This window comes from Sus scrofa, chromosome 4 (genome assembly GCF_000003025.6).
Source record: "Sus scrofa isolate TJ Tabasco breed Duroc chromosome 4, Sscrofa11.1, whole genome shotgun sequence".
Classification (NCBI taxonomy): Eukaryota; Metazoa; Chordata; class Mammalia; order Artiodactyla; family Suidae; genus Sus; species Sus scrofa.
Genome location: NC_010446.5, coordinates 33959876 through 33984587, shown reverse-complemented (window position 1 = coordinate 33984587; position 24712 = coordinate 33959876). Strand labels below are relative to the sequence as shown.

Sequence of the window (24712 nt, the reverse complement as noted above, 5' to 3'; positions counted from 1 at the left end):
CCCAACTCTCAGAAATTACAGGCCCTACTCCCTGCTCGCCAAACCAACCCGGTCAGTCACAGCCTCTGACTGCTCCTTCAATCTTAGAAGCAATACTTTTTCTCCTGTTTCCTGGGCTGTCACTAGCTCCACTGCTTTTCAAACAAGTGGCCAGAAAGCTTGGGGTCCCTTCCTAAGCCCCAGGATGGATGGAAGGGAGGGAGGGAGGAAGGAAAGAATCAAGGAATAAAGCAGGTGGAGGAGTGGATGGATGCGCGAGAGCCTGGGAGCAGTAACCCTGGGCTGCGGGGCCCCCGCCCTGCTCGCATTCCCAGGCCTCCGATTCTGTGCCCCCCGCCAGCTGGGGCGCTCGGAGAGAGGTTGCGGGCGGAGCGTTTACTCGAGGCGCAGTGGGGGAAGCGGCGAGGGCAGGGGGAGGTGGGGGGGTGGGGAAGGGGAGGGCTTTGGAGGCGGAGAGGACGGACGCACGCGGAGAGGGCGCGGCGGAGGGGGCGGCAGGCGCCGCGGGAGCTGGGCGCGGGGTTGCTGCGCGGGCGGCTGACGGGCGTGGAGACGGGATGCGGCCGCCGTCGCTACCTTCTTGCCGGCCCCGGTTGCGCCGCCGGGACTGAGCCGTCGCCCGAACCGTGAGCTGAGCGGCCGCCGGGCGCGCCCGCAGGGCCGGAGAATGGGCTGCGGCGGGAGCCGGGCGGATGCCATTGAGCCCCGCTACTACGAGAGCTGGACCAGGGAGACGGAGTCCACCTGGCTCACCTACACTGACTCGGACGCTCCGCCCAGCAACGCCGCCCCGGACAGCGGCCCCGAGGCAGGCGGCCTGCAAGCCGGTGAGTTCGCCGGGTTCCTGCAGACCCCGCGCTGGGAAGGGGGTACGGCAGGGGGAAGCCGGAGGGACGCGGAGCGCCCAGTCCCCCAGAGAATTGGGTGCGGAATGATGGGGTGAGGGAAGGTGGGAGACAGATAGGACCTGCCTGCTGACCGACTGACCGACCCGGGCCCGGGGAACGGGGCCAACCAGCGACCCTTACAGAAGGCTGAGCTAATTCCCCGAACCTCGGGCAACTCCCGCCCCTCTTGGCCACCGCAGGTGCCTATTCTTTGGCCAAAACGGATGGGGTAGGAGGACGGCGTATTCGGCCTGCACACCTATCCAGCCCACCCACCCCTCCTGGCCGCTGGGATTCGCCTCTGCTGGGTTTTGGCCCATTTCCTCCTCTGGCGGCCTGTGTACCAAGCCGGGTCACTTCATCCGCTGGCCACCTGGCCCCTCTCTCCCTTCGTTTATAGACCGACCCAGATGGCCTGGGTGGAGTCTTGCTCGTCTCCTCCCCCTTTTCTACTCCCCACCCCGCCCCGCGGGCTTTGAAAACCAGAATCCCAGTTCAGGTTAAAATAAACGCCGGCTGCCCCATCACTAGTCCTGCGCTTAAGCTTACTTTTCAAGCAGTTGTTTCATGGTAAGGACTTCCCTCTTTACCCCACGGTGCCTCAGTGCTTTATATGAAGCAGGACATGGGAAAGGATTACAACTAAAATTAAATGCTCTTACTTTTCCCCCTCTGGCAGAAATCTGTTAGAGGAGTAGGCACTTACTGGTTCAGTCACAAGTCAGAATTTTTTAAAGCAAATATTAATAATTATAGGGTAGAGATGAAAATAGACTATTGCCACAGACTGATCTTTAATCATAAATGTGTTGGTGCTGTTATAAGGATAAAATACCTCACCACTTATTACATGGATGTTGCCAAAAGCCAGATCAAAATTCGTGTAAGAATGCTTTAACTGTTTCCTGACCACTTTATGTTGTTGACATTTTTGAATATTAAAATTGAACATAGAAAAATGAGGCTAATTTGAAGGATGACATATAAGGAGGAGAAAAGAAATGTCAACTATACTTAAAAAATCAATAATCCTAAATTCCTGCTTTATAAATAAGAGCTGTCACTTTAATCCTGAGACTACGTATGTCTCCATCTTTTAGGACCAAGCTGGCTTCTTTTTAACATGAACTTTGGGATTCCTGTTTTGTTTTGTTTTGTTTTTCTTTCAGTGAGAGCTGTCAGTGAAAACTATGCAAGGCGTAACACTACATTTGTCTCTAATTTTTCTGACTCACAGTAGCAATCATCATGGTTATTTTGTGTTGCTGATGTTTCCAGAGCATTTCCAAGCGGCCTCTTGGCTGAATTCAGTGTCAGAATGGGGATAAGACATCAGCCTTCAAAATCGGCCTGGTAGATGTTAGATGTAACAGCACCTCCCGAGGAGGTACGTTACTTCTCAGGAGAGACTCAAAAGACCAGAGCTGCCCTCCAAGGAAATAAGGTTAAAAATATCTAACATGGAAAAGAACAAAGTGCAGCTTCAGGGAAGGTTGCCTTGGTGATTAGAAGTTTACAGTGTACAGTGTGTATGTTATTATGGGATGGCTAAGTATGTACATATTTGTTTCCAATGCTTATTCATTTATTACTATGCCATCTCATGTCGTTCCCATCATGCATCATGAGAGCTGGTTCCTGCAACAGGTAGAGTCTGGGCTAAGCATGCGCATTCATGGTACCCTGCCAGTCATGAGACAGCCCTGCCAGGCAGGTGGTCCTGAAGACCCGAATCATTCACAGGAAAGGTTCAGCTCCAGTCCCAGGACAGCAGCCTGAAATTGGCCAGACTCTTAGATGGGTAGAATCATTTCACTTCCCTAGAAATTTCCATCAGCCTCAGAGGGGAAGAACATTTCTGAAGATCCAGATGGAATCAAGCCTTTCCTGAAAATACGTTGGCGTTCCCTTTTAGAGCCTTTGGAAAAATGGTTTGATGCCTATGGATTTTCTAGACTAGCAGCTGGTCATCTTTAGTCAGAGTGGGCCATATGAGAAAGCAACGATTCTTCTGGGTTTCAGCCACCCTGGGAGATTAGCCAGTGTTCTCTATTTTTTTTCTTCCTTCCAGCATCCTCAGGCTCACCCACCCCCTGCCAGTGCTCCACCTCTAAATTCAGTTCCAGGCTTCTGGGGAGCACCCACTGGCCTGTAGTGTTGGTGTGGGATAAGAAGCCAGAAAGCCACTTTTTCCTTTTCCATCCATCCTTTTCGGATGGAGAGACAAAAGGAAAGCTGGAATTAGAATCCATATTGTAAAATCGGATTCATGACTAGAATTGTAGAGCTGGAGAGGGTCTCCGAAGGTCATCTGTCCAAGGCAGCCAGGAGTCAGTTAAGTTGCCCCCTTCTGCACCGCACAATCTCCCAACCCCTTCAGTGCACTTTCCCTGGCTCCCTCACTCCTCAAGAGTCCTTTCTTTTGGGTCCATGGTCACTTTCCTTTAGTGTCAAATTGAAGCCACTTTTTTTTTCTCCTGGCCACTGCAGCTTCAGGAGCTCTGAGGGCAGGGAGTGAACTAATGCACCTTTAGCTCCTGTGCTTAGCACCCTGTGGAGCCCTGGTTAGGATGGCGAAGCACTCTCTCTCATCCTACCCTCCCCCTGGCAGTTCTTCCTAGATGCCCCCTCCCACTCCTCTGCCTTGCATCCCTTGCTGCTGACATTTTCTCACTTGAGTAAATTTGACCTAGATTCTTCCAAGTGCCTTTCTGATCCCCCAACTTTTCTTTAAATAGTGCCCCCAGAAAGTTCCCGTGTGGCGCAGTGGGTTCAGGATCCAGCGTTTCGGCAGCTGTGACGCAGGTTGCAAGTGCAGTGGGTTTGATCCCTGGCCTGGGAACCTCCATGGAAAAAATAAGATAAAATAAAATAAAAAGTGCCCCCAACTTTATCCTACCTCATTGAAATCCCTGACCTGGTTCAAAGGTGCCATTTCGGCTGTAGCCACCACTCCCCACAACCTCAGCTCCATCCACACCCATATCTACCAAAAAGCTCCTCGTTTAAGTATTTCTGCTTGTAAACCTCATCTCCATTTCTCTTAGCCCAATCCAGGTTGAGGTCCTGTCACGTGACAGATGTTCAGTATTTGTTGGATGAATTCTGTATTTCACTGCAGGATGGGGCATGTTTTTCTGCCAGTCCCGCAAAGCAAAGTTTCTTGCTGTCTTCTCCTTACTAAGAACGTGATCCTGAGCCTTTGATTGCTGTGTTTGGGGAAATCATCCCCACTTGCCAGCAGAAATCAATTAAGTTTTTAGGTTCAGCTCTTGTGTCAGCTGGAATTAAAGACTTAACTGAAGCCACAGTATCTGATATGCATGGCTTTTCTGTGTCATTGAAGCCTGTCTCTCTGTCACAGCAGGAGATTAAATTGGTTTGGTGTGATTTAGTTCTCATAAAATCAGTTTACTGGATTGATTTTTTACCTCTTGGTCTGATGGAGGTCTCCCACGGAGAAAGGGGGTCTGCGAGGTGGCTGTGCCTCAGCCTAGCCCAGCCATTCTGTATGTTAATCACTTCAGAGCTTCACCTCAATTTAATCACAAGTCCCTTAAATTACATCCTTTAAGATCCCCATTTGTACTGTTAGGTTGGGTTTTTTTTTTAGGCCACACCCGTGGCCTATGGAAGTTCCCAGGCTAGGGGTCAAATTGGAGCTGCAGCTACCAGCCTACAGCAGTGCGGGATCTGAGTCGTGTCTATGACCTATGCCGAAGCTCACAGCACTGCCAGATCTTTAACCCACTGAACAAGGCCAGGGATCAAACCCTCATCCTCATGAGTACTAGTTGAGTTCTTAACCCACTGAGCCACAATGGGAACTTCCCATTTTTTTTTCTCTAATGTCTCTAGAGAATAAAACATTTCAAATTTCTCTAACATGTTCTACTTCATAGCTTTAAACTGGTGTAATAATTGCTTTTGTGAATGCAAGATGAAAGATTGCAGAATTAGACTCACGACAAAATGATTTATCTAAATCAATTGGAATATGCCAAATAAAATGAGGCGTATTTAATATTACCACTAGCTAACATGTACTGGTATCTTACCAAGGACCGCGTGCTGACTCAGTGGCACTTTATGTACATCATCTTGTTCGATCCTCAGGGGGTCAGGGTTAAAGGGTCGAACTGTTCCCTCATCGTCCTTTTACAAGGGTGGGAATGAGGCCGAGAGTGTGCAGTACCCTTTCCCATTGCAAGCCCGGAATCCAGCTCTTTCTGAATCCAAAGCCCCCACTCCGAAACCCTGCCTTCCTGGTGATCAAGGGATCATCTATAGAATTCAGGTGAATTTATTGACAGGTGATGGGCCTCAAAGTCTAGTCTGATCTCTTGGTTCTCTGATTTGGTCTCAGCCGTTTCTTCCGCAGCATCCCTGAGCATGGGGCTTCTCTTCCCTAGGGAAGAAGGGCTCCCTGTCCCTTTGGAGCAATTTCCCCCTGCAAGCAGCTCTTTTCCTCTGCGTCATAATTTCCACCTGGTCTTGCACAGATAGTTCCTTCAGTATTTGGACATTGCTGTTTCTTTCTTCTCACCGTTGGTCCTCCAGGCCAAACATACACCAGTCACTTCAGTCGTTTCTCAGACTCCTGTGGGCCTCACCGTATTCCTCCAAACACATTCCTCCCTTCCTTGATACAAGGGACCAATGGTTACCTCCAAGCTGCCAATGACAGTGAGCAGCATCGGGAAATCTGAGGTCTGTTTGGATGACACTCTGCAGGCACCCTCTCCTGGGGCGGGTAAAGCCTAAAACCAAGTTAGAATTTGTTCTCCTGCTGCTCTTGTTGCCCTGTTACCTTCATGACCCACATGAAGCTTGTGATCAATTAAAACCCTTAGATCTTTCTAGTCACATCTAGGTTCTATGGGACCTTGTTTGGTTTCCCCTGTATGTACCTTGCACCTTGAACAGGGACTAGACTATCGGTGGCACTCAATAAATGTGGAATGAAGGGATTTTTCTGCTCATGAATCCTACACTTGCACTATCGATTTCCGTAAGCCAAACTTGGGCCTTTTGTATTTGTTCTTGTGAAAACCAATCTTGGAGTTCCCGTCGTGGCTCAGCGGTTATTGAACCCGACTAGCATCCATGGGGATGTGAGTTCGATCCCTGGTCTTGCTCAGTGGGTGAAGGATCTGGTGTTGCCATGAGCTGTGGTGTAGGTCACGGACGTGGCTCAGATCCCGTGTGGCTGTGGCTGTGGCATAGGCCGGCCGCTGTAGCTCTGATTTGACTTCTAGCCTGGGAACTTCCATATGCTGCAGGTGTGGCCCTAAAAAATATTTTTTTTTTGGTTTCAGTTTAGTGTTTAAATTTGCTAACCTTGACCCATTTTGAAGTGCTATGAAGACAATGGCTCTTCATTGCCTGTGTTGAGAGCCTGAGCATGAAGTATATTTGTTTGCTTGTTTGGTCATTCAACCTACAGCGGCACAGAGCTGAGTAAGATGTGTTTCTGGACTTCAAGAAGTTAATAGTATAGGGGAGACTGGCATACAGGTGGACACCCATCAAGTCAGCACGATCCCACTGGAACAGCATGAGGGGAGGGTGCTGACCGTGCAGGGGACTGAGTAGTTCATTTTGCCTGGGGCGGGCCCGTGTGTACAGACCCCAGCAGCGCCTCCCTGCAGGTGGGGGCAGCCCTGTCCCTGCAGGCCCTTTGCTCCGGTTATCCTGACTCCCTCCCTGAGTGAGAGCATCTGTGGCAAGCCCACCCGGGGCTTCCTGGTGGGTAAGCCTCTCTGCCCCCCCAGCTCCCTCCAGATACCTGTTACCACTTGTGGTCGTATTTTTGAACAACTGCTGACTCACGGCTGCCCCCTTTGGGGACAACAAGCTCTGATAACTTGAGGAAGGGGTCTTGCCACTTGCCAGTGTATCCCTACCCCTGGGCCTGGCTGCAGTAGGATCGGGGGCAGCCTCTCATGAATGCCTACATCCCCTAAAACGTCTGTGTGTCCATTTCATTCTTCCTGTAGTCCCCAGAGATGTTGTTTTCCTTCCTGGAAAAGTCCGTCTTTTCTTTCTCTGGGGTTCTTGTCTGCTGGATGGAGTTGCATAGCAGGGAAACATGCTCCCCACCCCTTTTGCCAAATACAAGCCCCTTTGTTGTAAGGGTGGTTTTGCAAAAAACACTTCAAAAAACAGGTGGCAACAAACCCAGGCAGTTCGTAAGCATCTAGGATGTCTCCCGTTCTCATGGCCCTGGTCTCCTGGGCCGTCACCCATCCAGCCTTGGGCTCTCGGGGCACTTCGTCCAGCCGGTAGAGCCGGACCTGTCTCTCTGGTTAATTAGCTGGATGGGCACTTGCTTGTCTGGCATCTACCACACGTGGGTTGAATGACTGTAAAAACAATGGACGGATGATCCAGTTCTGCAGGTGCAATTTTTTGTTGTTGTTTTTTGTTTTTGTCTTTTTAGGGCCGAACCTGCAGCATATGGAGGTTCCCAGGCTAGGGGTTGCATCGGAGCTACAGCTGCTGGCCTACACCACAGCCACAACAACGCAGGATTGAAGCCGCATCTGTGACCTACGCCGCAGCTCATGGCAACTCTGGATCTTTAACCTAGTGATCGAGGCCAGGGATCAAACCCACATCCTTATGGATACTAGTAGGGTTTGTTAACCACCAAGCCATGTCAGGAACTCCTGCAGGTGCAGTTTTGTCTGGCTGTCATGCGCCCTATTTCCTGGGTCCTATCTTAGATGATTTTGTCTTGGACATCTGTCCAGAGAACCATGTCTCCATTGGACACTAGATAAAGCTCTTCTGACTCTGATCAGAAGTGATTTTTAAGGCTTCAATTTGCTCAGCAGTGAGAGGAGGATAATCCCGTCAAATAGCAAGGGGTCATTTTCTGACTTTTCCTGCACCCAGCAAGCCTCCAACCCCTGCAAGTCCTGCCTTCACCCTGGGATCTGTGCACCTGTGACCCTCCACACCTTCCTGCAGAAACGGCCATTCTGTCCTTTACTGAAGCTGCTGCCTTTCTGTGGCAGGCCCACGGCCTCTAGCTCCTCTCAGAGGACTTTTTGACCCTGGCAGGACTCCTGCAGAGGTTCTCTGGCTGGTCCAAATATCACCCATACCCCTCTCCTTCTGTAGAGGAGACTGGGTGGGTGTACCCTGAGCCACATGGTGCCAGCCCCTTCCAGCTCAGCTCCCAGCAGCTTCACTTCCTCACAAGCTCCCCCCTCTCACCCCGAGCCCCGCCACCTCCTTCTTTCCGGAGATAAAGCTCTTTTAGAATGTTGGCGTGGGCTAAGCTGCATGCCATCAAATTTATATGTCCAAGTCCTAACCCTCAGTACATCAAAATGTAACCTTTTTGTTTCGTGTGATTAATTTCCAATGTCGTGTTAGTTTCTGGTGTACACACAGCACAGTGATTCACTTACATACTTATATATATATATTATTTTTCATGTTCTTTTCCGTTATGGTTTATTACAGGATATTGAATATAGATCCCTATGCTATACAGGAGAACCTCGTTGTTTATTTTATATATAGTAGTTTGTATCTGCTAATCCCAAAGTCCTAATTTATCCTTCCTCCACCCCCTTTCCCCTTGGTAACCATAAGTTCGTTTTCTATTTCTGTGAGTCTGTTTCCCTTTCATAAATAAGTTCATGTGTGTTATATTTTAGATTCCATATACAAATCTTGCCATATGGCATTTGTCTTTCTCTTTCTGACTTTACTTCGTATGGTCATCTCTAGGTCCATTCATGGTGCTGCAAATGGCATTATTTCATTCTTTTTTATGGCTGAGTAGTATTCCATTGTGTATATATATCATGTCTTCTTCATCCATTCATCCACTGATGGACATTTAGGTTGCTTCCATGTCTTGGCTATTGTAAATAGTGCTGCTGTGAACATTGGGGTGCTCTTACCTTTTCAAATTATAGTTTTGTCTGGACATATGCCCAGGAGTGGGATTGCTAGGTCATATGGGAACTCTATTTTTAGTTTTTTAAGGAACCTCCATACTGTTTTCTATAGTGGTTGTACCAATTTACATTCCTACCAACAGTGTAGGAGGGTTCCCTTTTCTCTACAACCTCTCCAGCATTTATTTGTAGACCTTTTTATTTTTGTGGCTGATATGCAGTGGTACCTCACTGTGGTTTTGATTTGCATTTCTCTAATAATTACTGATGTTGGGCATCTTTTTCCTGTGCCTATTGGCCATCTGTATATTTTCTTTGGAAAAATGTCTATTTAGGTCTTCTGCCCATTTTTAATTTTTTTTTTTTGGCTTTGTAGGGCTGCACCCAAAGCATATGGATGTTCCCAGGTGAGGAGTTGAATCAGAGCTACATCACAGCCATAGCAACGTGGCATCCAAGTCCTGTCTGCTACCTACACCACAGCTCACTGCAATGCTGGATCCTTAACCCACTGATCAGGGCCAGAGATCAAACCTGAATTCTCTTGGATACCAGTTGGATTTGTTTCTGCTGTGCCGCAGTGGGAACTCCTGCTTTTATTTCTATCATCTGGGGAAACTGACCTAAGAAAATATTGGTACAGTTTATGTCAGAGGTACAGTTTATGCTCTTTTCTAGAATGTGCCCTGTTTTGGAGATGGGGCCCTTATAGAGGTAATGAAGTTAAAGTGAGGTCCTTACGGTGGGCTCTAATCCAGTGTAAGTGGTGTCCTTATAAAAAGGGAAGCGTGAACACATGGACAGACAGACACACAGACAGCCGTGTGAAGACGAAGGAACGTAGAGGTTGGAAAGCCAAGGATGGCCAGAGATTGCCAGCCAACCTTCAGAAGCCAGGAGGAGGCATGAAACAGATTCTCCCTCACAGCCTCAGAGGGAACCAGCCCTGCCAGTACCTTGATCTCAGACGTCAAGCCTCCTATGTAATGCGAGACAAAACATTTCTGTTAAGCTACCCAGTGTGGGGTACTTTGTTCCAGTAGCCACAGAAAATGAATAAAAATGTGTTTATGAGCACAACACTGAACATCTGAAAATCATCAGAGAGAGGATTTCTGTGGTCACTACCTCACGCTTCCTTCTAAGATTGAATCTGTTTCTTTGCCATTTAAATTCAAATAGCATTTGTTAAGCATCTACCACAGGTGAGAATTTTTCTTTGAGGTATTAGTTTACATACCTCTCAGAAATCATTGCTTTCAGGAAAAAAAAAAAAAAAAAAAAAGGAGTTCCCATTGTGGCGCAGCGGAAGTGAATCCGACTGGGAACCATGAGGAATCGCGTGCGTTCGATCCCTGGCCTCTCTCAGTGGGTTGGAGATCTGGCGTTGCTCTGGCTGTGATGTAGGCTGGTGGCTACAGCTTCGATTGGACCCCTAGCCTGGGAACCTCCATAGGCCACGGGTGTGGCCCTAAAAAGACAAAAAGACAAAAAAAAAACCCCCAAAAAAAACACATTGCTTTCACCACCTCCCAGGTGAGAAAGCCGAGGTTCAGTGAGATTAGGAGATTAAGCAGGGTCATCCAGCCAGGAAGTGGAAGCACCCTGGTCAGAACCCAGATCTCTTGTTTCTAAACCCAAGGCAATGCTAACTGAAGCACGAATTTAGTGCCCTCCTCCACACCATCTGCTTCTGGCTTTTTTTGCAAATATGAGCCACTTGGAGTGGCAGCCTCCTGCCAGCATTCTCAAGGTTGAGGACAAGAGTCCTTGAGGAGACACCTGCAGGCCTGTGGCACTCATGCCACCCGCTGCCTGCGCTGAGTCCCCACTGGCAGGGCTACCGGGCTGCTCAGAAAATCACCTGCATCCCACTCACCTGATGGACTCGTTAAAGATGAACAATCTTTGGGCAGAATAATTTTTTTCTTCTGGTGTCAAGTGCCGTGGATGTTCCTTAGGGGAATCTAGAAAGTGTGGAGAAGTGCACAGGAGGAAATAAGCCTCTGGAGCATTTAGGTTTCATCCTGAAGGTCCTGTCTCTGCATGCGGTGCACGTAGCATCTTCTGCAGGGGTTATTCAGAGTTTGAGGGGGTGGTGTGGAGAAATCCCTCCAAGTTGTATGGAAGCTCAAAGGCCAAGGGAAAAAGACTTTTTTTTGCTTTGCTTTGTGTTTGGAAAACTATTTAGAGGTGGTGGCAGCCAAAGTCTAGTTTGAAAGGAGGAAGAGCAGGGGGCAAAGACCATGGATAAGTGAAGGGATTTTTCTCCCTTTTTGCCTTCAGTGCTCAGCAGATGTGGTTGACTTCAGGTACATGCACCTGTAATTCAGGTAATTACATGCTAGGCTAATGCGCACTGTGACTCCATTGTATGTGATCCCTCCATGCCCCCTCCCACCTTCCTTCCAGCCCCCACAATTGGCTCAGGCTGAGGATGCTGTTTTATTTTATTTTTTGTCTTTTCAGGGCCGCACCCGCGGCATATGGAGGTTCCCAGGCTAGGGGTCGAATTGGAGCGACGGCTGCCGGCCTACACCACAGCCACAGCAATGTGGGATCGAGCCATGTCTGCACCTTACACCACAGCTTGTGGCAATGCGAGATCCTTAACCCACTGAGCGAGGCCAGGGATAGAACCTGCATCCTCAGGGTTACTAGTCAGATTCGTTTCAGCTGAGCCACGACAGGAACTCCGGGGATGCTGTTTTATATTCTGCCCAGCTGTTGCTGGGATTTATGGTTGCTTTGTGGATGTAGAAACATGGTGTGTGTATGTTTGTGGACCAGCTCTCCTGAGTCTCCAATGCTCATGAGGTTGTGTGGGTTGGTGCCCAGTGTTGGGGTTGGTGTAGCCCCACACATTCCAGCTCTGGGTCTCCGTGTCGGATGGGTAGGTAAGCAGTGTCTGCCTACATCTTGCTGTGTGGCTTCTGTGCAGTGAAGCAAAGCCAGAAGCCTGAGTAGCTTTTTCTTAATCCAGCTCCATCTGCTTTACGGATAGTGCCAGCTTCTCCCAGGTTCTGGGGTTAGGTTGTCTGTGAGTCTTCATCTTGGGTCATGTTGCGAGTCTTGGTCTTTTTCTGTTTCCGTTTGCATTTTCGTGGGCGGTTGGGCAAGGCTGGATCGGCGGCCCCTAGTCAGGTGCCCTTCAGCCTGGAAGTCTATCCCGTCGCCTCTTAACCTCCCCCTCCAAGCCACTGCACCAGCCTGCGGTACGGCCACACCGTGGGACCACTCAGCTAGATCTGGTCTCTCTGTTTACAACCTGCTTCTCCTGTGACCATGTCCTCCCATACCTAGACCTTTCTCTTCCTCATCAATCATCATCTTCTTTGTTATTTTGCTTGGAGATAGCGTAGGTCAGTGTTAAGGAATTAGACTTTAACAACAGACATTTACCAGATGTCTGATCTTAGGCAAGTTTCTTCGCTTTTCTGGGTTTCCATTTCCATCCCGTAGGATGAGAATCACTGCAGAATTAATGTTCTCACAACTATGAAGGGCATACATCGTGCTTCGGACTGCCCATCCCAGCACCCAGGTCCTCCCTCAATCTCGCCCTGGGCTCATCATGCTGGTCTCAAACCCGGGGTTCCCCGTACGCCCCTGCCCCCCATTTCTGAGTTGTTTGGCACTGCTGTTGAAAGTCATGAGTTGGTGATTGCACCCAATTCATGCCTAGAACTGCAGAGTTCTTACCTGTTCTCAGCACTTCTATTAATTCCTTAGTAACAGGCTGTGATAGTTATCCCCATACAGTGCTCCCAGCACTCTCCTGTTCTTGCCCTCTGAGTGCTAAACAAATGGAAGACTTGCTGTGAATTCTCCCATCTTTCTCTCCAGTCACCTGTTGGGCATCCTTCTTGCCACATCAGCATTTAAAAAACATTTTTAGCCATCGTCTCTCCTCAGATCTGTCTGTTTGGATTCTAGGTGCACTGTTGAGGTTGCTTCTTCTAAGAACAGATAGTTCCATTTATTTTCTGCACTTAACAAAAAGTCTGGAGGTTGCCAGGCATACTACTCAAGGCTGCTATCGAGGATCTGGGCCCTCTGAGTGTATTGCTTTGCCATCCTTGATGTGTGGATTTCATCCTCACAGTTGCAAGGTACCGCGGCATCTTATTTGGATAGGGAGAAGGAGGAAAGGTAGAAAGAAGCACTCCACCTGTGTCTGTTTTTTTTGTTTGTTTTTTTGTTTTTTTTTTTGGTCTTTTGTCTTTTTTGTTGTTGTTGTTATTGTTGCTATTTCTTGGGCCGCTCCCGCGGCACATGGAGGTTCCCAGGCTAGGGGTCTAATCGGAGCTGTAGCCGCCGGCCTACGCCAGAGCCACAGCAACGCGGGATCCGAGCCGCGTCTGCAACCTACACCACAGCTCACGGCAACGCCGGATCGTCAACCCACTGAGCAAGGGCAGGGATGGAACCTGAAACCTCATGGTTCCTAGTCGGATTCGTTAACCACTGCGCCACGACGGGAACTCCTGTTTTTTTTTTTTAATCTGTAAAACAATAGCTTTCCCAGAACCCCGTAAGTTTTTCTTGAGTTTCATTGGCCAGAACCGTCTTACAAGGCTGTCCCAGGCTGCAAGGACCTAGGAAATTGAGACTCATCTGGGCTCATGACACCCTCAAAGCAGTGGGTCCTTTTGCAAAGAAAAAAGGGGAGAACAGATATTGGGGAGGCTGCAAGCAGGTGACTGTACCCTTCATCCTAAGGCTCTGTCAGAGAGGTGAGAAGATCGGCAGGAGCCAGAGGAAAGGAGGAAGGCAAGTAGAGAGGTGAGGAGGGGAAACCAAGACAACACGATTACTAGGATTAAGATTTTGCTCTAATATTACGTAATACTAATAATTGTGTTTTTCATGTTCCCATATGTTAAGTGAATTCTTTTTTTTTTTTTTGGTCTTTTGTCGTTTTTTTTAGGGCCGTACCCAAGGCATATACAAGTTCCCAGACTGGAGTCCAATCGGAGCCACAGCAACTCCGGATTCTAACCCACTGAGCGAGGCCAGGGATCAAACCTGCAAACCTTATGGTTCCTGATCGGATTTGTTTTCACTGCGCCACCACAGGAACTCCAAGTGAATTCTTAAAGGTGTATTTTTGCTGAAAAAGTTACATGTGCCAGTATTGCACTAATTTTAGAAATAACGCAGCAATAGCCCAAAGTTTAGTCTTTTCACATGGTGTCTTGACATCCGACTCTGTGCAGTGTGCATGTGATGCATGGTAGGCATTTCTTGGTTTTCAGCTTCATTTTCCTGCAGAGTTAATGCCAGCCAGAAACTGGCACTGATGTGCCAGTTGATCCTCTGTGCCACCACTGTTCAGTTAGTGGGACCATTTGTGGAGGTTCACTGTGCAGGGTCTTGTTGATGCTCAGCCGGGAGAAGCAGCAGCCAGCCAGTTGACTGATTTGAAGAGTTGACAGTATTTCCCATGAAAGTTTAAAAAAAAAAAAAAAATCACCCTGCTGTTGTCTCTAGGACTGGTGGACTTTAGAGCGGGGGAAACGGAAAGGATTTGTAGAAAATCTCAGAGCTGTTTGAGAAGCCGGTTGTCATAGCAACAGGGCACAGCCTGCTTACAAGGGAAGTGGCCATGGGAGGAGTCAGTTTTAAGCACCTCCATAAACAACAGTTGAGTTTGACAACGAGCCCTCAATAAATGATGACGTCCAAGAATCACTTTTCAAGGACAGTGTTCTTAGCAGCCAGGCCTAGGTTTGCTTGCTGGGGAGATAAGGGATGTGTGTGCAAACACACACACACGAACAGAGCCACTGCCCTGTGAGTGTGGCTTCCGGGCTTCTGCCCAGCACGTGCCAGGCCTTGCAAGGCCTGGGTGAGAGTATCTAATTCTCTTATCCCTGTTTCACAGATTAGGGAAGTCAGGGGGGTGAGGTGCCTTGCCCAGGGCTAGCACGCAGATTCTCTTGGGGAACCTAAAATAAAGCCTGCAGTCCAACCCAGGGGGTTCAGCTGTGGTAGGGTGGGCGGGGCCAGAACTCCCGCGTGTGTAACAGCGTCTTTAGGTCCGGGCTGAGTGGTATTCCCTTTCTGTGATGGAGCCAAGATTCTGCATTTCCAACAGGCTCCCACGTGATACTTGGACTCTCAAAGAGAAGGAAGGTTCTAGACCAGAGGGTGGCAAACCTTTTCTATAAAGGGCCAGATGGGAGATGTTTCAGACCATGTGACCACATGGGAAAATCATATAATGAACTCCTGCATACCCATCACTCAGCTTCCGCAGTTATCCACACACAGCAAATTGTATCTCATCTCTACATCCATCCCTCTTCACTCATTGGATTTTGGTCGGAGGGGCGGGGGGGGGCGCACCCTGCAGCATATGGAGTTCCTGGGCCAGGGATTAGATCCGAGCTGCAGCTGCAGCAACACTGAATCCTTAACACACTGTGCTGGGCTAGGGAATTGAACCTGGGTCCCAGTGCTCCCAAGATGCTGAGGATGCCATTGCGCCGCAGCAGGAACTCCCCATTGGATTATTTTGAAGCAGGTCCCAGAAGTCATGTAACTTCATCCATAAATACTTTAGTATGACTCTCTAAAAGATAAGGACTCTTTTTGAGAAGATATAAGATTGGGAGTTCCCATTGTGGTGCAGTGGAAAATGAATCTGACTAGTATCCTTGAGGATTTGGGTTCGATCCCTGGCCTCACTCAGTGGGTCAGGGATCTGGAGACTGTGGTGTAGGCCACAGATGCGGCTCAGATCCCGAGTTGCTGTGGCTGTGACAAAGGCCAGCAGCTGTAGCTCTGGTTTGACCCATAACCTTGGAACTTCCATGTGCTGTGAATATGGCCCTAAAAACCAAAAAAAGAGGAAAAAAAAGATATAAGATTGAACCATATGAAAACTGTCATTTTTGTAGGTTGAAATGAGATAATATTAGCAAGGTTTAAACCTAACCACAAAACCATTAGCACACCTCAAAATTAATGAAAACTAATATAACCAAAATCCAGTTATTGTTTAGATTTCACCAGTGGCCTCATGATGTTTTCCTGTTGCAACTACTCAACTTTGCTGCTTTTAGCACCAAAGCAACTATAGGAAAAGGTACATAAATGAGTGGGTGTGGCCATATGCCAGTGCTTACACCTGTCAGGTGATACTGGATTCAGCCGAGTTTAAGAGCCATTGTCTTTAATCCTGAAGGCAGGGTGGAAGGGAGAAAAAAAACCAGAGTTTGCAATTAAGTGCTAGTACTAGCCCTCCAGCATACCTCTAACAAGCTCAGCGCATATTGAGACCTCAGAAAATGAATGAATAAGTAAATTGGATCAAGTGCATTTTTCACCTGAAAGGCAGTTTTTAAAGGTTAGTCAGGTGTCTTCGATAACACTAGGTCGTTAAGGTGTTAGATAGCTTATTATTCAGATCATACTGTTGGATTAAGTGGGACTTGGGAAGAAAACCATGTCCTGGCATCACCCAGAATAAGGTTGGGGTTCCTGTTCTCTCAGGAGCTCTTCCTGCCTTGGGTCCCCAGGGATATTGGGTTCCTTCTGTCCCTTTATCACAGATCACTGTGGATTCAGGGCCATGAAGCAGCTCCTGTGTCCCGAGATGCTTTGCCTAGCTGGCCCCCCGTGCTTCTTCCATGGGTGCGGAGCTGCTGCTGGGAGGTGAGAGGAGTCATCAGCCATCTCCCTGTGGCTCCCTTAGCTCTGCCCACCTTTCCTTAATGCCCAGTTCCTACCATGGGATGTGAGGCTGGAGTCGAAGTGTTTACACAGTCAAAGCACGTCTGGTTGGTTGCTGGTGGGTCTGGACAGCTGACCAATGGGTTGCTGTTAGGATGTTTACTTTTCTGAATTAGGTGTTCCTGTGTAGAGACAGGGGCTTTGAGATATTGTGCAAGGCTTCAGAAGACATCCAGTGAACTCAGAGACAAGGCATCATTTAAACAGAAGCTGCCAAAAATGCCAACAAAGGGGCCAGGGAGAGTGTGCCCATGCCCCCCCCCTTTTTTTCTCTTTTGCATATGAATTCAACATTCAAACAATGACTATTCTTGGAATCCCCAAATCCCATAGCCATGAGCAACATATTAATCGGAAATGTAATAAGATCTTATATGAGAAGGTGATTTAAACACATGTGCAGACACTCACACACACACCCCAGAGATTATATCTTCAAATGAGCATTGACACTTCCTAGCACATACAACCTGGTTGCAGTTGCTCAAAACAGTGCTGGAACCCCATCATCATAGCCTCAGGCATTTTTAACATAATATTTTAACTTATATAAACGTTTAAAACTTTAAAACTATAAAAAATGAACACACATATTTCAAACATATACATAAATTGGGAAAGTAATATAATGAACACCTACCATGGTTATCAGCACACAGGAAATTGGATCTCATCTCTGCTGTTATCCCCTGTCACCCATTGGATTATTTTGAAGCAAGTTCCAGAAGTCATACAACTTCATTCATAAATACTTTTAGTATGGCTCTCTAAAAGATAAGGACTCTTTTTGAAAAGATATAAGATTGAACCATGTGAAACTGTCATTTTTGTAGGTTGAAATGAGGTAATATCAGCAGTGCTGTAGGTTTAACCTAATCACAAAACCATTAACACACCTAAAAATTAATGAAATCTCCTTGAATGTAGCGAAAATTCAATTATTGTCCACATTTCACCAGTGGCCTCATGTTTTTTCTACAATTGGTTTAAATTGGGATACAACGTCCACACACTGTATTTAGCTGATGTTTATATGGTTATTTCTCAGTTTGGTGATGCTAAGATTGGCCAAGACAATCCAACCATCCACTATAAAGTGCCTCAGCATTGATAATCATTGCCTGCATCAATTTTTTCATTAGGATTTTTAGCATGTTCGATGAATTTTAATTCATTGCACTTATTGTTTTTGTGTATGTTCTTAAAATGTCCCTTCTTTGCCTAGTGGGAACACCTCAGTTTGATTCCTTTTTATACAACTCCAGCAGTCTGTGATAGACCTTGCTTTCTGGTATGATAATTTTTTCCTAGGCTTATCTTGTATTTTTCCCTGTACTAGACTTGGAATTAGCCAGTTCTCTAAGGAGTTCTGGTTCCCCTAATTGAAATGCGATATTTAGAGACCATGGCCTGAGTACCTGGAGTGCTTATTGCTGTTGGGTTGGTTGTTGTTTGTAGACCTTTTCGGTGGACAGAGCTAGCAGTTTTTTATATTCTTTTTTTAAGAAACAATGTATTTGTATTGACATTATCAATTCAAATTTTTATTGTAGTGCTTTTCTTTATTTTTTATTTTATATTTGTTCTGTTTTTGATGCTGAAAATCGTGGTTCCTAACAACATTATAATTGCTTACTTGTTTTTTTATATATCTAACAATATGTTACTGAAAATATTTTCAGATTTTTGTGGGGGTTTTTGTCATTAGGGCATATCACAATAGAAATGTACAGTTAGACTGCTATATTTTAAAGTCACTTGAACTAATTTCTTACTCTATGGTTAAGCTGTCAACTTGCTATATAGGTAGGTTCATTTGTGAGGGTTTTTTGTTTTGGTTTTGGTTTTGGTTTTGGTTTGCTTTTTAGGGCTGAACCCGAGGCATATGGAAGTTCCCAGGCTAGGGGTCAAATCTGAGCTACAGCTGCTGGCCCACAGCACAGCCACAGCAACACAGGATCTGAGCCGAGTCTGCATTCTACATTACAGCTCATGGCAACACCTGATCCTTAACCCACTGAGTGAGGCCAGGGATGGAACCCACAACCTCATGGTTCCTAGTTGGTTCATTTCCACTGAGCCACATTGGGAACTCCCCTCATAGTTTATTGAACCAGTTTCCTATTCATGGCCATTTGGGTTGTTTCTAGACTTTTGCTGTACACATAGTCTTGTCCATGTGTTTTGTCACTTTTGCCAGTGTCTCTTTAGATTCTTTTTTGAGGTGGGGGTTGGGGGAGATAGTCTTTAAAGTGGGATGAGTAGGCTGAAGGCTGAGTGCAAACAGGTATTGCCAAATTCCCTTCCACAGGGCTTGTATCATTTTGCATTTCCACCAGCAGTGTTTGAGAGTGCCTGTTGTCCCATAGCCTTGCCAAGAGAGTATATTGTCCAACATAGGGGGGGTTATCACTTTAATGGGTAAGAAATCGTCACCTAGTTGTAATAGGCATCTCTGTGAGTGAGATTGCTATCTTTTCATAAGATTATGGGCACATTGCCTTTTTCCCAGGTGTATGCAGTCTGTGTACGCCTCTAGGCATATTCTTTTGATCATATCTGGTAGTTACAAATCTTCATCTACGAGGATGACTGAGATATTTTGAAGAGCAGAAAGTCCCTAAAAGTTACTTGGTGAATGAAATTGTCGGGTTTTTGCTGTCAAGTGGAGCAGCTGGGGCTGACTGGGCCTCTTTCCCGGAGCACAGTCCCAGGGCTCACCCATATGGTCTTTCTGCATGGGCTCGCTTGGGCTCCCTCACAACACGGTGGCCTTGGGGCGGCCAGACTGTTTACCTGACTATTCAAGCTCCAGCACATGTCCCAGCTAAAAAGGCAGAAGCTCTATTGCCTCTCCTGACCCAGCCTTGGAAGCCATGTGGTGTCTTTTCTTTTGCATTTTATTGCTTACAAGTGAGTCATAAGCCCACCCAGACTCAAAGGGAGGGAAATAGACCTCACCCCCTGATGAAGGAATGGCAGGGTTCTAGAAGAGCATGGCAGTTTTAACAACTGCCAAGGGTCTGAGATTTTACCTGCCAAGTTCGCCTGTGACAGTGTCTTGGGTGCTGGTGAGACATAAGACGCCTGGGTCAGAAGCAAAGGACTTGATCCCTGTGGTGCAGCAAGTCTCATGAGAATTAGCATTTGCGTCAGTTCTCCTTTTCCCCAAGTCTCACAGGGGTGACTCAGACGGGTCCAGATGGATTCCTGCACACCCAGTAGATTGCACTATGGGAGATTTCTGTGCCTATGAATCTACCAAAGCTCTTCTCGCAAAGAGTGATGTTTTATTTTTTGTCTTTTTAGGGCCACATCCGAGGCACATGGAGGTCCCCAGGCTAGGCATCTAATCAGAGCTATAGCCTCTGGCCTATGCCACAGCCACAGCAATATCAGATCTGAGCCATGTCTGCCACCTACACCACAGCTCATGACAACACCAGATCCTTAACCCACTGAGCGAGGCCAGGGATCAAACCTGCAACCTCATGGTTCCTAGTCGGATTTGTTTCTGCTGCACCACTACGGAAACTCCTAGAGTGATATTTTAAATGCAGACTCAGCGCTCATTGCCCTTGACCTCTCTGCAGCTCTCAGCACCATGTTGATCTGGTTAATCTCTGCCTAGAGCCTCCTCCCTCACTTTCACCGCCCCCACCTCACGTCTTCTCTGCCTCATTCTTCTTTTTTGGCCCCTCTTTCCTGGTCCCCCTCACCCCCATCCACAGGTGTGGGACTCGTCATCCCTTCCCCAGCTCCCCTTCCTCATCCAGTCTGCTCGCCCCTGGGAGAATCATTCACGTTTCCAACCGCTCTCAAGACACCCAAACCGAATTAACCTCTTTGTCCACACACCTGCCAACCCCAATGTGTGTTCCGTCTCGGTTTACTACAGTCATCCTCTGGTTGTCTGGGTGCAAGGCTTCCAAGGTATTTTTGTTTTACTCCCATCTTTCTCTCTCTGTCTTCGTGCACATCAACATTGAAAAAAAATCCCACAGACTGTTTCTGAAATGTCTCTTTGAATGAATAGTGTTTTTAGGTCTCAAGTCTAGTGCCCTAGCCCAGCCTTCCTTTTTTTTTTTTTTTTGGCTTTTTGCCATTTCTTGGGCTGCTCCTGCAGCATATGGAGGTTCCCAGGCTAGGGGTCCAATCGGAGCTGTAGCCACCAGCCTACACCAGAGCCACAGCAACGCGGGATCCGAGCCGCATCTGTGACCTACACCACAGCTCACGGCAATGCTGGATCCTTACCCTGCTGAGCAAGGCCAGGGATGGAACCCGCAACCTCATGGTTCCTAGTCGGATTTGTTAACCACTGAGCCACGACGGGAACTCTGCCCAGCCCTCCTTGATGCTGACCTCTGAACAGCCTCCAACTGACCTTCCTGCCTGTGGGGCATCCTCGAGGTGAGGCAGGCATCCTGCCCTCTCTCATTGCCCCGTGCTTGTCTCTTCCTAAATCACAAGCTCCATTGATTTTTTTTTTAAATTTCTTATCTAGGAAACAACCTTCTTCTCTCCCTCCCTTTCTTCCTTTCCACCAATATTCTTCAGCACCCACTGTGGCGGTAGGGGGCACTGTTTGAGATATCATAGCAGCAAGTGGCAGACAAAGCTCTGCTCTTGGAGCTTACATTCAGCTTGGGGGTAATGGTGATGGGCAGAGACGTAAATAACCAAGTTAATTTCGGGTGTTTGTAAGCACTGTGAAAAAAACCTAAGGTGATGAAATAGATGGAGATGGGCATGGGGTGAGGGCTAACAGATTGGGTGGTCAGGGAAGCCTCTTTGAGGAAGTGGTATGTGAGGTAATCTGTGAGTGAAAAGCAGGGCTGCCTTTGTGAACTCTGGGGACAGAGTGCTCCTGGACAGCCACCAGCAAGTGCAAAGGCCCTGGGGCTGGAATGAGCTTGATGTGATAGAGGCACAGGGTGTGCGAGAGTGTTTAGAGGCAACTGAGAGAGGGTATGTGGTAGGAGAGGGCAGGGAATGGACTATGTAGCACCTTGTGGATGCCGGGCAGGAGCTGGGGCTCTGCTCCAGGGGCAGTGGAAGCAGGGCTGCGGTTGACCCCACGGAGGCTCTAAGGCTGTTGTTTACTTCTGACCTTTCCTCTCTTCAGTCATTCCTCACTCTCCTGCCAGAATCTTTCTGGAGTATGGATGTGATCCTGTCACTTGGGCCCCAAAATGTTTCATGATCCCTGTTTCTACTGGACAAATGATGAGAATTTCAGCCTGGTCTTCCAGGCCCTTGGCCCTCGGCCTTGAACCTTCTCTCTCTCTCCCAACTCCACACTCTTGAGTCCTCACAGTTACCTAACCCTGTGCCTTCCTTTTTTCTCTATGTCTTTAGTCTTATTTGCTCAGATGGAACATTTTACCTTCACATTTATTTACTGCACAAATCGAATCCAAGCCCAAAACAAAGCCACAGCCTCTGTCAGACCGCCCTAGGTTCTCCCCAGCTAGAACCAATGTCTGTTTCCCCCTTTCCTTATTCTACTTTTTTTTTTTTTTCTCTTCTAATCATTATTTCCACTGCCATCAGGTCAGCTTTGGGTGCCTGTGCCTAGATCTGCCCCTTTGCAGGAATGAGGGCTTCCTGAGGGTAGAAATTGTGTCCTGCTCCTTGTCTCTTGTGGAGCCTTGCAAGAAATAGAAGCTCCATTAATATTTTTTGAGACTGACAACGTAGGCACACACCTGCTTTGTTATTCTGTCTTGCATTTGAAGCAGGCGACAGGCTGTTGCTTGGCTATAACGCAGTGGTTGCACAGTTGCAGAACTACATGTTCCAATGGCCATGTGACTGCTTCGCTGCATGACAGCATAGCTATGTGACCGCATGGTTGTGCAGCTGTTTAGCTGCATGGGTATACGAAAGCATAGCTATCCAGCCATGGTTTGCATGGCTGCATGGCTACTTTACCACGTGGCTGTGTGGCTGCATGGCCATGTGGTCCCATTGCTTTGGCAAAAACACTTCCCCTTGGTTTTCTGTGAGTTACGTCAAGATTTCTGCAAACATTCTTAGGTTGGTTGTGTTTCCCTTGGGAGAGCCATTGGCATTTTGAGTGGGGCTGCTGCATGCCTTCACAAATATTAAGCATCCCTTGACCCTGTCCCCAAATTACAGTGTCGCTCATCATTGAGACAACCAAAAATGTCCCTATGCCTTTATATACTCCCCCTCTCCCCACCTGCTAAGATCCCTAGATCATGAGCACAGGACTATAAGGCAAAGGAAAGTTACAGAGGAGTTTTGCTTATCAGGAATTGCTGTCATGGCTCAGCAGGAAGGAACCTGACTAGTATCCATGAAGATGTGGGTTCGATCCCTGGCCCCACTCAATGGGTTAAGGATTCTGAACTGCCATGAGCTGTGGTGTAGGTCACAGACGTGGCTCAGATCTGGCCTTGCTGTGGCTGTGGTGTAGGCCAGCAGCTGTAGCTTGGACTTGACCCCTAGCCTGGGAACTTCTGTTTGCTGCCAGTATGGCCCTAAAAAGCAAAAACAAACAAACGAAAAAAACAAAAAAGAAGTAAGAAATTGTGCTCATTAGAAAAAGCTTATGAGGGGGGTCCAAATAATCATCAAGTACAAACCCTGAAGTTTTTATGAGAAAATCGAGGCCTCCAAGCTTAAGGGCCTTGCCTGAAGTCCCCAGACCTTGTCAGCCCCAGAACTCAAACTAGGGAAAAAAAATTTGTTAAAAAAAAAAAAATCTGTGATCTGTAAAATAGGGATTTACTTGTTTTAATATAAGAAATACTTGTGCAGTTTTACTGATTTTGGGCCAGACACTGCTCTGTTATCAGCTAGGGTCCTTGGACTCTGTAATCAATAGAAAATGATAAGAGGCCAGACAAGGAATTCCGGCAAGCCTTTACTGGGACCTGTGCTCCAGCAGGAAGGAGGCAAGACAAGTAACAGGAGCCCTTGCTTACTCCTGGAAGCGAGGGCAAGCTGGTCCCTTAAATGGAACGAGGGCAGAGGCAGGTCCAGGGGTCCGTTAGAGGGGCGGCTTCGGTGGTCTGCCCACTTCCTGGGTAGTGCTGTGTGTAGGAATCATGTACAATTCCCTGCTTTTTCTGCTGACTCCTCACAAGTGGCAATTGGGGGTTCCCCTCGTGGCTCAGTGCAAACGAATCTGATAGGAACCATGAGGTTGCGGGTTTGATCCCTGGCCTCCCTTAGTAGGTTAAGGATCTGGCATTGCCATGAGTTGTGGTGTAGGTCGCAGATGCGGCTCAGATCCTGTGTTGATGTGGCTGTGGCCTAGATCAGTGGCTACAGCTCCAATTGGACCCCTAACCTGGGAACCTCCATATGCCCAGGGTGTGGGCCTAAAAAGACACACACACACACACACACACACACAAAGAAGAAGTGGCAATTGGATTTTTGGTCTTTTTGTATCTTGTTGTTCCTAATTTTCCCCAACAGCAGTTATTTTTAGTCCCTTATACTTTCTTTATATTGTTGCTTGGGGAGGTGTTTATCTGAATGCGAGCATTTTAGCAAAGGGTCCCAGGTCCCAACTGATCTCATATCCACTTAACAAAACTCACTGAATATTGCTCTTAACCCTGTGAGGTCAGATTACACCCACTTTGCAGTCGAGGCCACACAGCACTTACTTTCTTTATGCCACCTTTTTAAAAAATAATACAACCCACCCCCCCCAGTGTTGTGGAACAGATGGAGTGGTCTAAAATGGCTAGGACTCAGCTCTCAGTAGTGCTTAGGAAATGCCAGCCATGGTTCATTTTGACTGTGACTGTGCCCCCCTGTGCTCCTCCCAGGGTCCTTCCCTCTTCCAGGTTATACAAATTCAGCTGTCACTGTCCTCTGAGTAGGGCCTCCATTGTTGGCTTTTCCCTGAAACGACATACCTTGTGGGTATAGGATGCCCATCTGTCTTGGGACAGGGGGTCATCTTTGCACAGGTTCCTTTAGGGACCCCGAATTTAAACCTCTGCCGCTCAGCTTATGCTTGATTCTTAGAATCCACTTGCATCCACTTAGAATCCACTTGTGCTTTAACCACAGAAGCACGTGTTTCTGCCAGTCTCTGTTCCCGAAACACTGCCGGGCTACCCTGTGGTTGTTTTTGTTCCAGAGAGTGGGAGAACAAGCGGGGAAGGAGCAAGATAA

The 24712-nt window shown here is 47.6% G+C and overlaps 1 protein-coding gene across 1 annotated transcript in view; it reads left to right on the top strand.

The window, feature by feature from the left end:
- The window catches only part of BAALC (brain and acute leukemia, cytoplasmic), an 89681-nt gene continuing 65636 nt past the window's right edge, over positions 668–24712 (top strand). Inside the window, 1 exon segment of the mRNA NM_001129969.1 lies at positions 668–827. Coding sequence (NP_001123441.1) covers positions 668–827 — 160 coding nt within the window.